The 20449-nt window shown below is 41.3% G+C and overlaps 1 protein-coding gene across 1 annotated transcript; it reads right to left on the minus strand.

Moving 5' to 3' along the window:
- Window positions 1-6457: 6457 nt before the first annotated feature.
- Window positions 6458-18029, minus strand: wnt5a (wingless-type MMTV integration site family, member 5a). The gene is made up of 5 exons (XM_028410098.1): window positions 16962-18029; window positions 14225-14373; window positions 12129-12376; window positions 8924-9216; window positions 6458-8342 (listed from the first exon to the last, which is right to left on the minus strand). The coding sequence occupies exons 2-5, from the start codon at window positions 14359-14361 to the stop codon at window positions 7884-7886; spliced, it is 1137 nt and encodes a 378-aa protein (XP_028265899.1). The 5' UTR covers window positions 14362-14373; window positions 16962-18029; the 3' UTR covers window positions 6458-7883.
- Between the last annotated feature and the right edge of the window lie 2420 nt (window positions 18030-20449).

The raw sequence follows: 20449 nt of genomic DNA on the forward strand, positions 1-20449 counted from the left end.
TTGCAGCATCACCTCATATCTCTAGCTGCTTTGTTTTGCTTTGGTCTCTCTCTATCGCACCTTTTTCTTATATTTTGCTTTTCCTTTTTTTTCTCTTTCTGCTTTATATCACAAGGAATGTCTCTCCGTGGACCCTCTGTCAGCCTGTTAAAGAGAACCAATTACAGACGATGAGAAAAAGTATCCATCTTCCTCTGAGGTCAGTAAAGCTAGACAGGCTACTGGATCCACCAAATTTCTCATAAATGTAGTTTCCTCATGAGATAATCTGAAAAACAAACTATCACCATGCAGAAAAAATATCAAAATCTTCCTTGCAGTGTTTATTGATTTAGTAAATATTGCAAACATATAACAGCCACATGTTAAAAAAAAAGTTGTTGTCCTTTTACAAATCAGTGAAATAAACATGACATGTGGGAGTATGGGAGCCTTTCTGAGCCCCTCCCTAAGTGAAGTCAAAGCCAATAGAAAATCTGAATGTTCCAGAAACTCTTACAGAAGGATATTCACCTTTAAAAAAGGTGTTAGGTTTATTGGATCTATCGGGACTTTACCTGCATATCCTGCTATTCCATTTTTCCGTCTGCACCATGTTGATTCATTAACCACAAAGACTTCAGTGTAAAGCCCCTGTTTAAACACCTTATTTCATTAAGTGCTTTTTAATGAGGGCACTAACTAGCCCAGGTGTCAGTCATCAGGAAAGTGATGGCCAAAAGCTGCTGGAAAATATGTCTTTCTGTGGTCCATTACATTTTTCCTGAGATGGTAAAACATATGATGTGTGTGTGTGTGTGTGTGTGTGGATTCTTCTCTAGTTCTCACTCCAACAGCATCCTGTGTGACCTGTGTGGGGGATTTTTTTGTGCTGGCAGTGACACAGTTATTTTCTCTGTTTCACAGTGGCACGGCTGGGCCTCCATACTCACTTAAAGTAATAATACGCTCCATTAACTGTACTGTATTTTCAGCACAGAGAATTAGTGAATTTGCCTGTTTCCCAGGTTGATCTGACAAATCCTGTAGCGGTGGCTCATCTTCACCAAGACTTGATTTTAAACTCTCTTTGAGCATCAGGCTTCTCTGTCATCTATAATCCATAATATATATATATATATATATGTATATATATATATACATATATATATATATATATATAGAGAGAGAGAGAGAGAGAGAGAGAGAGAGTCGATCCCATCGTAACAGCCAATGGGCTGCTTTATTATTCTATACCTCAGTATCTTTGTGTGTGGGAACCCACATATAAGTGTGAGAACTGGCTCTGAGTTGATTGATATGCTTCATTAATACGAGCATTAAAGCAAATGACTTCATGTCAGGGAGCGGGTGTGCATCAGTCACTGTCTGTATGCTTCCTCTGCTAGTTCAACTGTGATTTTTTCGAAAATTGTTTTCACTCCTCAGTGCGTGACAGGAACATAAAAAGAGCAGATGCAGCTTTGGTTTTGTGTCCCTGGGTGAAACTTACTCACAATTAGGATGAAGTCAGTTTATAGTTCTTGAGCTGAGTTTGACATAATTTATGTTTAAGGGGACCGATTTTGCCTTTTTTGTGTAAAATGTTACAATGTCAGATGTTCATATCAAACGTGGTTTTTGAATAATGAGGTAAACATATGTAAAAGTACTCTCCATTAGCCAACAGTGCTGAGCTAATGTTGGTTGGTCAGAGTCATGTTTTTTGATGCGGTCTTCTGCTGCATGCAGGCGCAGCATGCTGATGAAGTCCAACTATTACGTTCTTATTAAATATATGTGCATATTCTTGTGAAATAGTCAACTTGAGTTGTATTGTAGCTATTCCATGTACCTCAGCAAACACACAACCACCATTATATTACAGATTCAGAAGGCAATGAAAGAGGACAAGGTAGCGAGAACAAGCAAAGGCTTCTTGGTGGAGCTTTCAAGTTTATTGCAGAAGGAACTGAGTGTGAAGAACAGAGCAAACACACACACAATGTACAGTCAAAATGGATACACCCACTCAGAGTGCGTGCATGTAGTATAAGTTCTAAACTAATCCACATCAGGTGGTAATACATGAACACAATGAGCTGCTGAGCACACGTTAACAGGTTTACTACTGAGATGAGATGTCATTACAAATTGTCCACTGCTTATTTAAAAAGGAAATGGCTGAGGTCATTGAGGTTGGCACATGTAGATACATTGCTGTGGAGTATAAAGTTAGTCAGCCCTGTGGATCCCACTAACAAGCTTGGGCCTGGTGCTGTGGCCCGCCTCGCGTTGACTGTTGTGAAATCGCATCAGAAAACAGCTTCCTGCCAAAACATGAGCCTCTCGTACTCCTCAGGAAAAGGGCAAAGGACAGGCAGACACACATGCAAAGAAAATTCCTAGCAGTGTTATTAAGAAACTGTCTGGGATTTTCTGTATTATGCTCTGTTGCTAGAGAAACACACTGTTTGGAGATCAATATCAGGTAGTATTTATCTTGTGCATCTTGGGCTTCTTTTGCCGCCACCTGTTTGCTGTTTGTTAAATTGGATAGCACAGGTCTTTAGAGTCTGTTCACAGGTGGAGGTAGAGTCAGCTATACACATTCAGAATGATGAAGATGAAGAAGGAAGCTCAATAACTGCCGTGCTACACTTTAACCATAACTGGGCAGAGTTGATGTCAGAGCAACCCCAGGGGCCCACTTTAGTGTAATCCACGAAGGCTTAGCAGGCTGACAGAATCACTCAGCTACTGCCTCTGACCTGGCACTCAGCTCCATGTGGGGCAGTGCTACACACACACACAGAGAAAAGAAGTAAAGATACCATGACTAACCAACTAGCCAATAACAATAACTCTCCCCTGGACTTGTAAACATGTCTCACTATCCACTCTGATAAGAAGCCATACTGCAAAGATTGCAATGACAGTAAAAGTGTAGCCTGTGTAACACACAGTTAGTGGAGATGTGCAAAAGCAGTGCGCCACTTACAGTATATGAGAACAGTTCAAATGCCATAGTGATATACTCCACAGTGAATGTTTGCCTTTCTCATGAAGGTTCTGTAAAATCAATTGAAGCGCTTCTATAAAGAAGAAACAGCTTTTTGGGTAAACTGGTCATTCTGTATGACAGACAGACAGAATATACTGTAATCCTTTACTGTCATGGGAAGGTGAATATATTTCCACATCTGTGAGCAATACAGTAAGATGTGCTACAGCTACTACCTGACTACCTCACCCAAAACAACTGTTTTGCTGTGTTTACCTCTTCAAGTAGCAGTGATCTCCTAGGCTGTCCTCTCTGTCATTGTACAGGAAAATTTAAAAGCACCCTTAAAAAGTATTCTTGGGGTTGGTAAAAGCACATGCAAGCACATGTTTTACTTATGTTGGTCAAAATAAAAACATTGAGTATTGAATTTGAATAATCTTTTTTTTGGTGACTTTGCCTGGACTCGTTTTCCTGCCACACCATCTGCTGACAAAGCACAGACAGTCTGTCAGTCATTTTAATGTACGTTTAGGTAACATATTTGGTGAGTAACAATCTTTTTTTTTTTTTTTTTTTGCTTTGTTCACATTAGACAGGTTACTAATTGTATCCACACAGTGCAAGAATTTGTTTTTAAAGCATTACAATTGTATACTGTTTTAAGCTAAATCAGATTTGTGGCTAGCTGATACTTCAAAGTATAGTCACTCTTAGCTTGTTCCATACTCCATGAGAGCAAAGAACTTTCTTCTCGCTCACACGAGGTGGCAAGAACAAGGGGATAGTCATGTGTAATTTATTCTGACTAAAGTTAAAAAAAAATAGAAAATAAAAAAATGTAGGTAACAATTAGCATTGACAATTCTGTACAGAATGGAAGAAAATAAACATGTAGAATAAATGAAACTAAATAATTACCAAAACTTTGGATTTGTCCTCTAAAACCTTCACCTTGTGTTGATCCAACTTAAATTTAATGGAAATGTTTTGGTAATTAAATCGTGCAATTATTTAGTTAAAGTATCATTGGATTTACTCAACATCAGGATGACTTTGGAAAACTTAAAAAGCTTCATGCAAATTCTTGCCTTTTTTAAGTTTAACCTTGTACTTCAAAAATTAAAATTTTGAACAGAAAACAATGATATTGAACAGATAATGATTTCTCCTGGCAGCCACGCTCTCCCTCTCTTATTATACATGTGCATACACGCACACAAAGCCTCTGTCATGCATATTGAGAAATTGTGACCTCTATGTATAACCTTTCTATTTTGAGCAAGAGTTCAGCCCGTAGAAACAACTTGTGGCGTGAGTGGTTTCTAGGGGGACTAGGATAGAATTGGCAGTCAGAGAAGAGAGGGTGGGGGCTCCTTCTGTGTGTGTGTGTGTGTCTTGGTAGCCCTGTGGAGCCGATGCGTCTCTCTGATCCAGTCCAGACTGCTTGCAACGTCACACAGTGAGGTGCCCTGCCCTCTTTCTCTAAAACACACAACCGCAATCTCAAATAGCTCTAAATGCAGCTCTGCAGAGTGCTCTTATTTTGGCCCAGTTGTTGTTTTACAGCAAAGAGCTGAGAAATGGAAGAGATGAGCTATGCCAGACCGTTGCACTGACAGAATGTTTTTTCAAAGGTGTGCAGTTTTTTTGTGCAATTGTAGGTGTCTTCTGCAGAGCTCTCATTCGGTGTGAGTCTTTAATTTGTTGTAGTGACATGAAAGGGGGGTGGGATGTACTTGCATGCTGTCTGTCCCCACATTCACCTTGCCATGGCAAAAAAAAGGCCAAAGTTCAAGCTGAGGTTTTGTTTCACAGATGGTAAAATGTGGTTTAAATGTATTACCTCAATGTGTGCAGCCTGGTATATTGCCGCTATAGAAGAACCTTAGTTCAGCCTTTTCCACTGCAGGAACAAAAATCAACAAAAAATAGGCTATTTATGAATCTACAAAGTTGTGGTCAGCAGATCTGGCTTCAGCAGAGGGAGTTTGGCTTATATCAACCAGCTGCTCTGTTTTAGAAAAACACAACTTGTCACGTAATCGTCCAGAAGAACCTCTGAGGAATTTTAATGCAGCCGAGGAAGAATAGACTAAAAACCACTCGATGAGCTCTGAGAACCTGGTCACCTTATCATCATAATTGTTGTCTATGCATGATAACACACAGTAACCAAGCATTTAACACATAAAATGCCTGAATTATTTGCAGTGTGTGTGTGTGTCACACCGTATCACCCTGTGACCACAGCCCTGAAAAAGACTTTACTTGTAGAGCAGATGTATAAATATTTATACAGTCGCCCGCATTAACTGTCAAAAAAGAAGGGGGCAGGTTGAGAAATTACTGTCAAGCTCCGACATCTAAGCATTATGTTTGAACATTTGAAAGTATCCGTGCCGCTTCCTCTGAGTGTCAGTTAAGCCATATCTTTGCACCTGTGGGTCTCAGGTTTCCTGCGCCTGCTGCGGTATCAGCCTGCACCTGGATTTCTTTTACGCTCCAGCTCAAAGAGTCCTGCTGGTATGAAGTCAGTGACTCTGAAGCAGTCTCATCCAGCATGACCTGACCTTCGTGTATATGAGAAAGCTGAAGGGTGATTTCATATCCTTATAAACCTAGCTGTTGACAGAAGGTTCAAATATGTAAAACTTGGTGCTGGGCTTGATCTCTTAACGGTCTTTTAGTGCCTCTCCTCACATGTTAACCCTTATCTTTCTCTTCTTGCTTCCTGCTTATTGGCCTATGTGACACCAATCAGAAATGTAAACACCTGTCATGATGTAGCAGGGAGTTTCTGCGTATGGGTGAACAGGCAGACACGCACAGGGGCTAACTGACAGGGTCACATATGGGATGTGCTCCTGAAGTCAGTCTCATTTTACGAGTGTAAATATTAGTCGATGTCAGGAGCGTTTACACTGTAATGGCAGTCCGTTGTTTCTTCTTTTTCTTGAAGCACTTTTTCGCTGCTCCTCTCTCCCCTTCTTTTCTCAGTCCCTTTTGCCTTATTACTCCCCCTCTCATGTAATCCCCCATTTCTCATTACCCAATCCGCTCTCCCGTCTTCTGCGTCTCCTCTCAAGCACCGGCAGTCTCCTGACAAGGCCCAGTCGTCTTCCAGACATCCCAATTTCCCCCCACATTTAAAAATCCCCCTCTTCTCCTATTCTCCTGACACAATATGATTAATCATTCCATTAAGTGATCCACTGTCACTGGATCGTCGAGGAGCACTTATAAAACAACCTCAACCGTGCCCCTAGAGAGACACCCAATCTTTAAGGTCCAAAGCTCTCAAGCAAGAAATCCTCTTGTCTTTGCACACTACATGCCTAAAACAGCTGTCTTCCAATGTGGGTTTGATGGTCTGTCACGAAATGTGCCCATGGGTGAAGAAGAGAACAGAAAAGTTAAAGTAATTACGTGGTTCATATGCAGAAAGATTTCTAAGAGTGAATACTTCTCTGCTGGTTTTACATTTGATATTTATTGAAACAAAAGTAGAGCATTGAGCCGATTTGTAAAAAGTAACAAAATATCAGCTATAACACAATTAAGTTTAACAAACCTCAAATTCATAGAGAAGCTTATAAATATACATATAAGTTGGATTGGTAGAAATAATCTTTTGTCTATTGAGGAATCATCACAGGGATAGTGAGCAGTTGAGTGGTACTGGAAATCTGTGGTGACATTAAACATCTGTGATGTGTGTGTGTGTGTGTTAACAGTAAAGCTAAACATGAGTGAGAAGAAAGAATTTCAAAAACAATAAGGTGCATTTCCCTTTTACAACAACAGTGAAGAGCCGCATTTGTGAGATTTTAACAACAAAAAAAAGGTGACTTTAAAAAAACTCTGGGATATTTCATTGTGGAGATTGATTTTCTGTTTGAAGCTTAAAGGATGATCTGGATAAAAGGAAATAAATACAGTTTACTGATTGGTTGGATAGACATACTATATACACAGAGCGCAGAATATTTCACCACTGTAACCACAACATTGCCCATATATATTCAAACCATGTTAAGTATTGTAGAATAATGTTAAATGGATAATCTGAATTAATATGGAAAAAAATGTAGGCTATAATATTGATATACTGATAACAGCTGAACAGACACATACAGACAGGTTTAAGCCTCTGTATCAAAGTGCATAATGGTGGAGGGCTTGTTGCAGCACCTGGGGAACTCTAAGGCTTCTGGGACAGCTTAATAAATGGCCCAATCCCCCCAAAATAGCCCTCATGTTGTACTCCATTGTACTCCAAGGTTTCATACAAACCGACAGTGTTCCTCACTGTACACACATGTGGTGAGAGGGGACAAGTAGACTTTGGTAAGGACGTGAAGGCTGGTTTGGGGCCCGGGCCCATGAAAACACATCCATACACATCTATAGCACACATCCTCTCAACACAGTCATTCTTGAACAACAGGACCTCAAAAGCCACAAATACTAAACCTTAACTCTTGTTAGGAAAATGGGCGGCACAGTCCAATTTTGCAGATCAGTGTGACCCATCTGAATCTGAATTAAAAAAATAAAAAGAGGGAGAGGGTGGGATGTGTAGGGGGAAGATTTCCTGCCACGTTTAGGCAACTGACAGGTTTTTTTTTTTTTTTAAATCGGGCTGGTGATGTCGGGGCTAAAATAAAACATAATCTCAAAATAAATATTTCACAATACTCTCAGTTTCTGAAGACATAAGATTTTTTTTGAAAAAGAGTCTGTCTTTTTGCAATGGCATAATTGTTTAACTCTATAAATATAATTTATATAGTTTCTTTCTTCCATTCTCTCTCTCTGTGTTCAACTCCTCTGCTCATGAATACACACAGATGTATGCCCATCGTCTGCAAGCTACACACCAGCAACGCTCCTCTTCTCACTTGCAGACGAATTGGTCTACAATTTTGGTGCAGCGCTTGCACTTGACGTAGCAGCACCAGTGGAACTTGCAATGGCAGCGCTCCACTATTTGGGCCTTGTACTGGTCGTAACCTCTGCCGCAGCACATCAGCTCGCACCCATCCATGCCCTCAGAGGTCTTGTTGCAAAGGCGCCCCACTGTGCCCAGGGAGCCTGTGGTTTGGTTCTTCAAGCAGTAGTCTGGACTGGAATCGATGTAGACCAGGTCGTGGTTCGTAGGAGCGTTAAACTTGCTGTGCATCTGCACCAGTTTTCCACGCGAGTTGAGCTTCATAGCTGCAGCACTGTCGTACTTTTCCTTTAGCGCGTCGCCCACCTTGCGGAAATCAGCCAGCTGCAGCCAGCAGGTCTTGAGGCTGCAGGAGCCCGATACACCGTGACACTTGCAGGACACGTGGGCAAGGTCTGACACAGTCTTAAAGAGGAGAGAAAATGGAAAAAAAAAATTAAAGAGCCGCTCTAATAAACAGATGAAAAATGTGCAAAAGTGATTATTCTTCTTTGGCCAACTGCAGAAAAATAACACAAGTGACACATTCTTCCCACTGTGAATGTGTCCTGTCTGCATAAATATTTGCATAGTGTGTGGCTCATGATCTCATAAGGAATCACTTTGCTATGGAGGACACAGACTGATGCTGTCCATGTCTACAGTGGTGCGCGGAATAAAACGCTGTCCACTCATTTGTCGTATTTGAAAGAGTCCAGTCTGGCAACAGATATCTGGCATTATGTTTTCTTTGAGGTGGTTTCAAGATGTTTGGAAAAGAAAAGAAACCCCAGAACTGTCTCCAGTGACTCCATCTTCTACAGATCAAAGTCTCAGGAGGGGAGAGCAGACGGAGCTGTTACACAGATGATCAGTAAGGACCTGATCTGATTGATCTGGATTGTCTCACAGTTTACACTCACATCAGGTTGGTCTTCAGAGTTTCCATCTTTTTGCATGTTAAGCATCTACAGATGTTTGTTTGTGGGTGTTTGTGTAACTCTTACCCTCCGTCCTGCCTCGTTATTGTGCAGATTCATCAACAGCCGCGCGCTCTCATACGTGCCTTTGGGATAGCTCTTCTCCCTCTCACGTGCGTCTACAAACTCCTTGGAGAACCTGTAGCCGTAGTTGAGGTTGTCTCCGCAGCCGCCCCACAACCAGTCTCGGGGAAGATCTTTAGGGCGAGCGGCACGACTGCACCCACAGCTGGAGAGCTCCCCCTCTCTGCAGGCACGGCTCACCGCGTGCACCACCCCTGCTGCACTGATGGCGTAGGTGAACGCCGTTTCTCGGCTGCCTGCGGACACACAAACATGAGCGTCGTGTCAAATTTGAGACAATAAGAGAGAAATGTTGTTTTATCAGTCCTCTGCTCTTGTTTTTATACATTCCTGTTTATTTTATATTGAATGTGTCTGTCATTTTTCTTTGAGAGTGTATGGGGTTATGAGATGTGATGTCATATGACAGCATTCACCAGACACTTCAGATTACAGAGCACCTCAGCCAAGTGCTGCAGGCTCGTCATCCTCAACATGTTCAACAGTAATCTGGTTTGCTTTTATTGGGCTTCAGCCAGAAAGAAGAGAGCGCCCTCCAGTGACGGAGACGCCTCCTAACAAGCAGCTGCTCTTTCACCTAAATTGAAAGTGACAACGGCTCTTTTACTTTATCTGTTATGACTGAGTGGTCCTGGAGCCATTGCTTATTAACTCCCACTGTTTCTACCCTCAACATTTCCTCTATAGAGACAATATTTTGGGAACACGAAAATATGCATATAAGCAGTTTTTGTTGTCACTCTACAAAAATACATACACAGATGAGAAACTAAAGTACAAACACACAACTAAACTATGAGGCCGAGCGTCGACACTAAAGCAGAGTGCTGCTACACAATAAAAATGCATAGCTCATATACCTGCTGGGCCAGACCTTCAGAGGGTGCGCAGTAATGACAATAACAGATGGACAGAGAGAAAGATGAGGGAAAACAAAAGAAAAAGGCAAGTGGACAGATAAATCAGGGAAGAGACAAGCAACCAAGCTTATTTAATATCGTAAAGGCAGAGAAAGGAGAAGATGACAAAAGAAAGATAAAGAAACCTTTTGGAAAGTCTGAAAGATATCCAGGTGGGAAAATCTGGCAGGAGCAGATGTGATCAGAGAGAGCGGGGGGGATTTATTAGTGCAGTACAAATTCTAATCCAACCCAAGGATATTGGCCTAATGGTGGACCTGCAGACAGACAAACTGTCGTCTCCCACTCTGCTGCCTCCCTTCTAATGCACCCCACCCTAGAGCTTGCCAAGCCAGCAGGGGAGAGAGAGAGAGAGACTCTAAACCCGGCTGCTCCAGCACCCCCTGGAGCTCAGCTTTAAATCACCAGTGGTGTCCTCAGCCAGACAGTAAGACAAGCTTTCATATGGACAACCATGGCAGGGAGGACATGTTTACTTGGCCCAGGGTGGACTGAGATGGGAGGGAGAAGAGGAATGGGAGAAGTGCTGCTGATGAGGTTTCTATGAAGACTGATCTGTGCAGAGGGAGTCAGCGGTCTCACAGATGTGTGCACACGTATACAAATGTAAAATCTATTGAATGGTTTAGCTAAACAAAAACACAGACATCTATCCATCCAGCCCTGGTAGTTCATCTCTGAGAGTTCCACCACTGTTCCATATGATGCAAGATACTAAACTTATTTAAATTAGTCAAAACTAAACATTATATTTAAATATTCACCAATAACTTCTGAACATGGTCACTGGCACCAAGACAACTGTTAACAGTTGTTCAGTAGATTATCCAAGGTAATGGGAATGTTATTTCAGGAGAGACTAAATTCCTTTTATTCCTAATTCCTAATAGCGGAGACTAGACTTTGTGCACACACTTACACACCGTGCTTGTGTTTGCACATATTTGAATGCCGACTCATACACCACAGGAATCTTTTTTTTCCTACATATGTTTTCTATAATATTCATAATTTTGGTTTGGCAATATTAAATAAGAAAATAAGGGCAAAAAATAAAGGACTTCCAGGAAAGCAAATGTGCTACTGTCAGCATTAAGAATGTAAAAAGAAAAAAAAGAAAAGCTGTTTGAATGACAAATTAAATTCCATCTAACTTTTGTCCCATAATTAGACTCAAGTAACAGAAATGAATTTTAGAGCTAACCCTGAATGATTCTAGACTTTTAGGGGTAAGGCTTATTTTAGCAAATAAATATCTATATCTAAATATTATTTATACACATTGATAATATACTGGCACACATAAATGCATTGTAGATGTAAATATATGAATGGCTAATAATATCAGCTGTTTGACAGTAATCTGGCTTTATATCAAAGAATAACAACATAATATTATGTGTTCTCTGTTCTTTCTTGCAGTTTCACATTTTGACTTTCCATTGTACTTTTAATTAAATAATTGGGTGAAGCGTTTTAGGAACTTAAGTGTGAGCACCACAAATTCAAAAATGTAATTTATTACAATTAAGCCATCCAACATCTAATTATACTGTAAATTTGCTGTGATCACTAATATTGTAAGCCTATATTCATCATTATTTACCTAGAGAACAAAACCTTACTATTAGTTCCTGTGGTGAAGACAAAAAAAAATCCAAAGAACCAAACAATACTAAACAAAAGCAGTCAAGAATGGATTTGCTTGTGAGAGAGGAATGTAGAAGCAGTCTGAAGACACTGACTGTACAGTAAATACACAAACAGACACTGTAATCTCTTGACAAGGCGATATATTGGTGTGTACATTCACTGCAATCCCCTCAATTGTAAATACACCGAGGCAGCTAGAGTCAAGAGTGTCTGTCTGTGAGTGTATATATGTGTGTATTAGACTGTCTCCCATTCATCAGGGGGAAAGCAGATTCTCCCTCCTGAACCTCCCTCCTGCTCCATGTCAGGGGTTGGTTTAGCAGGCCAAAGCCACGTGTGATTTATCCAGCAACCTCACCCACCAACTATTCCCTCCACACAGCTGCTGAGAATCAGCAGCTCCATACACTTCACACACACTTTACGCAAACACAAAAAAGGGGGTCAGTGAGTCAGACAGAGAGTAAAGAACAGAAACATAAGTTGTACAAATTCCAGATAAGCCTGGTGAATATGTGGAAGAAATGTGTGTATTTCTTATATAATATTTTATAAATCCATTGTTTATTTCTTACCTATTTGCATGACCCGTCCAAAAACAGAAGAGTTGTCCACCGTGCTGCAGTTCCAGCGCCGGTGTCTGAACTGGTACTGACACTCTCTGATGCCGGTCTTGGCACCTTCGCCGATGTACTGCATGTGGTCCTGGTAAAGCTGGCACAGCTTCTTCTGGCCCTGTGACAGGCCCACCAGCTGGCTGCACAGAGGCTGGGCACCAATGATGTAGGCCTCTGGGATCAGTAAAGGGTTCATGGCCAGAGACCTGGAAGAGTGGGGTGCACACATAATGTTTTCATTCATTTAACAAATGAGCTCTGAGGCAAAAGTCACAATCAACAGCTGATTTCTCCAATGTAAATCACTGGAATGAGGTGTACTTTTATCATTTAATGACACAAGGTTGAAAAGTCATGTGTCATTTAGAGCCAAGAACACACATTACACTGAATGAAGTTTAGACAAGGGGAACAAATTCAACAGAAAACTGCAAAAACAGAGTGAAAGAACAAGAATGCTTGAAAAGCAGAGGGAACGGTTTTTGACTTACTGTGTGACCCTGTACAGACAGGCAGTGCATCCTTAACCCTAACAATGACTGCCAACTATGTGCTTATCAGTTCAGACTTTTTATTTGAATTTATTATACATCATTTTTTAGGCACCAACTCTGCACCGTTATAAAAGGTAAATGTGTGAACATCGTACAGAGTGTTTCAAAAAATCTGAATTAACCCCTACGCAACTTAATGGTTGACTCGTGACCCCTTGGAGTCCAAGACTAGGTTAGAAATCAGGACAGGATGTTGCTGTAAAGGCTAAATTAAAGCATTTCTTGCAGTTGCTGATGAGAATTTCATTTTTACAAAAGAACGGAAAAAAAGACATGCACTTTCTCATAAATGGCAGTATATGCTATAGGGAACAATCTCAGTTTCATTTAAGTCCGTGCATCGTCTAATTTTGCGTAAGAGAACGGAACAGAAATATCAAATGAGCCCAGAGATGGAGAAACAAACAGAGCTGAAACAAGGAGAGAGAGGAACCACTAGTATGAGCATCTGGTTCCAGGCCACAGGACAATTAGAGCAGCCCATCCTTGAGCCCCTAGAGAGAGACAATTAGCCCCCAGTGTAACCTGATCGACTGAGGAAACTCGGCAGCAAGGGAACACAGACAACATACTGTATACACACATAAGCACACGGAAGAGAAAAAAAAAATCAACACAACACTGTCTGTAGGCTCACACACACACAGACTCCCGCTCTGTTTCTTACACACACACACACACAAAGAGCAAGCAGGCCTTCAACTCCAACACTCTAAATCATTCACACCTGTGTGTCCTCTCAAAGAGGAAACTGAAAGACACACACAGTTTGGGCTCCAAACTCAGCTTTCCAAAAGGGTCAGTAATCTGACTCGTTATTTGAGTGTTAATGTAGCTGCCTTAGTGAGACATTAAAACCTGATTTCGCAAATTGATCTGTCAGTTTTTATTATTTTTATATAATTGGGGCAATACAACATGATGCCTGCACTTGTTTGTGTCCCATTATAAGTAAATTTAACCCTTTAACGTAGGAGGTTTGGGTTTAAATGTTGTTTAAGTGCACCATTAGACAGAAAGCAGCTACCGGATGTGAGGAGTTTTTCTTTAAGTGGTACTTCAAGGAATGACTGGTAAACAGTTTACCCCCTGTAACATGCACAAATATAGACTTTTCTCCTAATAGCAGCAGACTTTGTGCACACACATACACACCAGGCTTGTGTTTGCACATATTTGAATGCCGATATACCACAGCAATATATGTTTTCTATAATATTCATAATTTTGGTTTGGCAAAGTTTAAAGAAAGAAAATAAAAAGTCTTCCAGAAAAGCTAATGTGCTACTGTCAGCATGTTGTGTTACTTCATGTGTGGTGCAACTGCAGCTGAGGAGCAAACACGCACAGACACACACACACACACACACACACACACACCTTAAAATGACTGAAACTATACAGAACGAATACAAATCACAGTAAATGTAGCTCTCTAAACACTGTATGAACCCATCCTGAACACAGTGTGACACACAAAATATGATAATTAATGCTTACCACCAAGAGTTGGCCTCCACCACCACCTGCATGATGAGTGTGAGGAGTGTGAGGGCAAAGACACAGTGCCTGGAGTCCAACACGCTGCCAAAGGGCCAGCAGACCGGCCGACACACACAGCCCAGCCCCAGGTTCATACTGCCACTGATCTGAGGGAGAATACAGAACAGGATGTCAGTCCGCCTGCTTGTCTCTCTCTCTCTCTCTCTCTCTCTCACACACACAAACACACACAATTTATGGTATATAACTCAGAAAACACAGAGACATATATCAGCCAAAATGTGTGCAGAAAATACTCTTTCAGCTGCATATATGTGTCTCATTTACATGCATTCAGCCGTTTTGTGTGTGTGTGTGTTTGATGAGAGCCTTGAGGCCATCACCGCTTGCACAGCAGAGCAGTCATTTGGCAACAGGTCAGAGTGTGAATCACATCAGACTGATAGACATGCAGCCAGAGAAAACACAATGATCATGAAGCCGCAGATAGACACATTCCTAACATTTCACCTACTCACAAATACAGACAGGCTCAGTCGCTCTGTGTCAGATTTTAAATTCATTTTTAACAATGAATCAATGCATTTTGATGCAACTGACAGCATCAAAATTAAACTAAATTTTTTGTGGAATTTTGGCAGATTAACTTGTTAAATAAATAGTTTTGATAATTTATGTAGCTAAATATTCAACAGAAAAACCCAGGCAATAATATAATAATCAATTTATTTTCTTAATCTAATTAATAATTGAACTTAACAAAAAGATGTATAGAAAACGCAGAAATGAAAAAGAAAACATTTGATTTCCAAACTATTTTCTTTTCATGTGCAGCTATTAAATGTGTAATCTGACAAATATCTACCATAATGGTGAATAATTATATTTACCTTAATTTCTATAATTATTCACTGAATCGGCACTGGACTGACACGTCAGCGGGCGGCGGTGGGATCATAAGCATCATTTTTTGCGTAACGAAAACTACACGGAACTGAGGGGGGGGGGGGGTGTGCCAATCATGTGCAGAGCTGCATGACTCTCTGATACAGTCTGGCTGCCATTTATGCAGAAAATGACTTTAAATAATTAGCCTCTAAATGTGCGCGTTCAGCCGACCTGCCAGCCGCTCGCTCGTGTGTGAATGTTGGGACCGAGAGCAGCTAATTTGTCACGCTGCATTATTTTCCAGGGTTGAGTCGTGGAGACGTGGGCCTTCCCTAAAACTCATTAAAGACAAAGCCAAGTTCACCATCACTCAACGGTGCGCGTGCGTGCACCTACACACGCGCGTGCACGCGCCTCGGTGAGCTTATGTTCCTCTCAGTTCTTCCACATAAATTAAATGAAGAGGGCGGCAGTGTTACACTGATTGGAGCCGTGACGCCAAAAAAGGAAACGGATTGAAAATAAATTTTAATGTATGAATAATTGATTTGAACCATTAATTATTTTTCCCCCCTCATGCTGGACACAGAAGAACCAGCACTGACTCATCCTGCAGGTTATGAGTCAGTGCGGGCACTTTTCTGACATTTCACAATTTCACACAGTCTCAGCCAAGAGACTCACTCATTATTTAACTGTGTTCATTGACAACAGCTATTAAACCCCACATAACTTTAGTATTACATTACATATATTCAATAATATTTTTTTTTATTCGCACCCCCAGCGTAAGCTGCGCACACCCTGCGCTCCGTGAACCCTGCAAAACATTTGACCTGCAGGCTGCTGAGTTTCAGACAGATGACTGATGAAGGCCCCGCAGAGTTCTGTCAGCCGTCTAACTGAGGAAAAGCCAGCAACAAAACAAAGACAACATCATAGTGATAAAACACCAGGCGCTGCTTTTACAGGGAATTATTTGGACTCTTGACGTCAAAGTCATCAAAAGTATTCCGATTTTTACAACGAGAAACACATTTGCAAATATTTAATCTTTACAAAACTCTGTCTTCATATTTTCTTCTGTTTTATGTTTGGAAACCACATCAACATTAAATTAATTCACAGCGTTCCAAAAGCAACAAATTATTTTGTCAACGTGAGGGGAAAAAATGGCGTTATATTTATATATTATAAAAAAAACTTGTCATTAATAACTGGAGTTACTTTTAGGCTTCCATACAGCAGCATGTTTCAGCCGACAGACATTATATATGTGGACGATAAATTAGAAGTTTTAGGGAAATGAGAATAGGGAGGAGGTGGTGTGGGGAAAATATAAGAAATATTTGTTCCACAGAGAAAGTAATAAAGGTATTTTCCACATTATGAATCATAAAGCCATTTCCTCCTCTCTATACTGACTGCATTTAACAGCACAAAAAAGATAAGTGTCCTGATGTTTATGGAAAACCAGGAGAGGGAGCCAGGTGCAAGGATTTGTGAGAAGGAGCACAAAGAACAGCGTCTGACTCACAATAGCTTCAGTTAACAATGGGATGTTTGCAAGGACTTTTTAACCTTTCATGTATTTGTGACAATAAAGTGTCTTTTGTTGCATTCATATATATATATATTTTTTTTGCACAGCAGGACACTAAGACATTTGGGTCACAGTCAAAGAGGGGAGGGAACATGTTTCACACATCACATCCAGAACTTTTGTCCACATCCAAGAAGCAGTGTGAGTCCACAAACGTCACACTCAAACACACACTTTCCACTCTTTAAGATAAACTGCGCTTGCATGGAAAACTGTCAACCCGGAGACCTATAGGATACTCACCAGGGAGCACAGCCCGTTAGAAGTAGTAATCCAGGCTCTGCAGACGATATCAAACCAATAATCCCAGTGCAGGCCAGGTGGATTTAAGATTTCCCTTTCCGCAGCACTGAAGGCGAGTCTCGTCGTTTTATCCTGGAACCTTTTTATGCTGGTAAAATGCTTCGTGTAAAGGCTGCAGCACAGAGTTGTTCAGGTTTTGGTGTTTTTGGTGAACACGGACAAAAAAAAAAAAAAAAAAAAAAAAAAAAAAAAAATCAGTAAAAGCGCTCCGCGCGCTTAAAAGCTTAAAGGTCTGGTGGCAAGCAGCGGGATGGATGGAACGTTTACAGACAGTGCGAGGAAACAGTCATTTCCTTTAACGATTCAGTGCGCGAACTATTAACAAATAAAACCCATCTACGGCAACCCCGAGTGGCACCAGCGGAAACGTCGGATGTACTTTGTCGATTCACCTCTAATTGAGAGCGGCCTAAGTTGAAGTGAAAAAACTGCTCCAGACCAAAGCTTAACAATATTACAGCACAACAAAAAAAATGTCAATTGTGTTTATGAAAATTAAATCCAGCCGCTGACACGCTCAGTTCACAGCGCGTTTTACCTGCGGAAAGATCCACACGGTGATCCTCGCCACAAACGACTTGTCAATTTACCTTCCATCCTGTGCAAAAACAAAAAAAAACTCTGACAAGTCCTCCGCTCGACTTAAAAGTCTTCACACGCAAAGAAAAAGGTACGTCACCGGCCTCACAAACAAATAAATAAATAAAAAAACAATTAATCGGCTCCAGACAGTATGCTCCAAAAAAAAAAAACTTTCCGCGCGGACTATCTCCAAACAGTGCGGCTTGGCGAGCGCGCACGGTGCCAGGGGGAGGAAGAAAAAAGAGGCACAGCGTGTGTGTGTGTGTGTGTGTGTGTGTGTGTGTGAACAACAGCGGCTTTACTGAGGCTCCGAGTACGTCGTCCTCCCACAGCACCGTGTGTGTGTCTGTCTGTCTGTGTTGAAGTGCAGGAAAGTATCCTCCCTCGCTCCTTTTCTCTCTCTCTCTCTCTCTCTCTCACCTGCTCCAGTCGCCTCCTCTCACAAACTAGCACACTGCAGCATGGATGCGCGGCGCAAAGACCTTCACATGGCGCATGCGCTTCACATTTCTCTTCAAATCCCCCCCATTTCAAACTTTAAACAAGCAAGGAATTTAAGCGTAGGTAAAATTGGAGAGAGAGAGAGAGAGAGAGAGAGAGAAGGGCGGAACAGGCTGTAACAAAACAAGCGTCTCTATTACCTAAAATAAACTTATAAAGCACCCGAGGCTATTACCCTATCCATACCAGAGCAGAGTTAGGATTTTCACTGGCAGCAGATCGAGTTACCACTCAGTAGAATCAAGACAAGCAGGTCCATATCGTGTGCTTATGCAAACTGCTCTCATCACCTGAAGGCCAGCGGTACCGACCGTCACTGGTAATTATTATTTTATGGTACATTATCTCAAAACACTTGGTTGAAGAATCTGTCGGCTTATACGGTTCGATATTTTTTTTTCAATGGGCCCGCGACGTTGAGTGTCAGAGGGCAAAGTGTTTAATAGTTTCACGTGTGTCACTCTGGATTTCTCAGTCTGTACACACTGAAGGCATTCAAGGGTGAAAGCCGTGTTATTTTCGATTGTGCTGGACAGAATTTCATCTGGATTGAGGAAATGGAGATAGAATAACAGTGAGTATAAAGAAGTAAAACAATGCTGAAATTAATGGAAGGAGGCAGTCACCTGAATATCAGCCAAAGTAAAGGCCTGCTTCAGGTGATAGATGGAGGAGATTATTATCATACTCATCTTGTTGTAGCTTTTATCAAGTGCAATCGGGTGTGCAAAATGAAGGGGGGGGGGGGCATGTTTCCAGCTTATGCAGCTTTAAAGCATTAAAATAAACAGTACAGGGGTTTAAAGCTAAAGTGCATCATTTCAATCACAACATATATAAAGCAAAGCAACATCCCATCACGTTGAAAGAGAAAACATTAGAAATGATGAGCCATCTTTACTCAGAAATGTTGTGCTTTTGTCAGAATGTGCACTCCCCACAAAGTGTACGGAGCCGGAGTGTACGGAGCTTCGTTTGTGTGTAAATACCTGTGGCAGGAGTGCACAGTGTCTGTTCTGTTCCCAGCTATAATGCTGGATGCTGGAGAGGCTGTGACTGTGTCAAAGAACACTTTAAACATGCTCAGCCACATTCTGACCCCCCACCACCACCACCACCACCACTACTACCACCATGCCTCACTACCCCCCTCCTCCTCCTCCACTCCACCCCCATCTCCTCCCCTTGGTCCCCCCCTTAGGAAGAAAACTGGGCAACATCTGGCTGAGTTTATGAGAGAGGCAGAGAGAGAATTGGTAGACCATGAAAACTGGGAAGAATTCTTTCTTGGGTAGAGTGCAAGACTCTATTGTTGTAGCTGCCATTAGCAGCGGTGAAACTTTAATCTTGTGAAAATACTTGTTCTTGCGTTTGAATTTACCAATAACAGCGCCGATGTCAATCTTCACGTTACCGTCTTCCTGATAAAACACATGTTGCAGCTCTTGTGAAAACAACTTTTTATTCAAACGACAGAAACAAGCTGACCACCGCAAAAACACTGTGGAACAATTCAAGGGTGAACACTGTGACCCCCCCTAAACCTTTCACAGTCATCACAACCAAAAGAGCTGCACAAAACTCACCCCACACACACACACATGCAGACACACACACACAGTACAAAAACTGTACATGTTAGGTAACAGCCAAACGGAAACACTGTTAAATTGTTGAGTTAAATTACAACAATAATGTAGATTATCATCACTTTAGGTCAACAGTGAAAACAAAGCAATACACAGTGCTTTAAAATGCAAGTCACTTCATTTATAGTCAGATTAGCCACTCGGATTCACAGGATCAGTAACCAGACGATGAAATATGTCACATCACTCGTCACACTCAGCTGCTATAATTTAAAAAAAATAAGAGTGGCACTCAGTTTGTTTCAGCTGTAGAAAATCAAACAGAACATGATATTGGTTCATTAAACAAACGCACAGCAGGCTAAAAGAACACAAGGAGAAATGTATAAACAGACTGTTCCTACAGTAAGCTGGCTCATTTGAGGTCAGCTGTGTTTCCTTCCCTGTTCATTAAGGTCCTGTTTTTTTTTTTCTTTTACGAGAGACGTTCGAAGCTGCAGCTCAAACTGCAACTTTAAGCACAAATTTGCCTTTTCTTGCTGATCGCTCCACAGGAAATGAGAGATAGACAAATGAGTAACTAGGGTGGTTTACTGGGTAGTCTTGGATCAGAATAATGATTCAGTTTCAGTAATTTCAGTAATTTGTCTCAGCAGACTGGGACGTCTCCTTTGGCACGGTACATTGCGAAGGTTTCTGTGGATTGTGGATTTTGAGGTCCATGTTGTCGTATTTACAAAAAGTCTGATATTTAGC

This window comes from Parambassis ranga, chromosome 7 (assembly GCF_900634625.1).
Source record: "Parambassis ranga chromosome 7, fParRan2.1, whole genome shotgun sequence".
NCBI lineage: Eukaryota > Metazoa > Chordata > Actinopteri > Ambassidae > Parambassis > Parambassis ranga.

Coding starts and splice junctions, on each gene's coding strand:
- wnt5a (XM_028410098.1), bottom strand. CDS start 14,361: ATGAACCTGGGGCTGGGCTGTGTGTGTCGGCCGGTCTGCTGGCCCTTT. Junction 9,217..12,128: donor TGGACGGGTCATGCAAATAG/GTAAGAAATAAA, acceptor GTGTGTCCGCAG/GCAGCCGAGAAACGGCGTTC. Junction 8,343..8,923: donor ATAACGAGGCAGGACGGAGG/GTAAGAGTTACA, acceptor CTCCTCTTTAAG/ACTGTGTCAGACCTTGCCCA.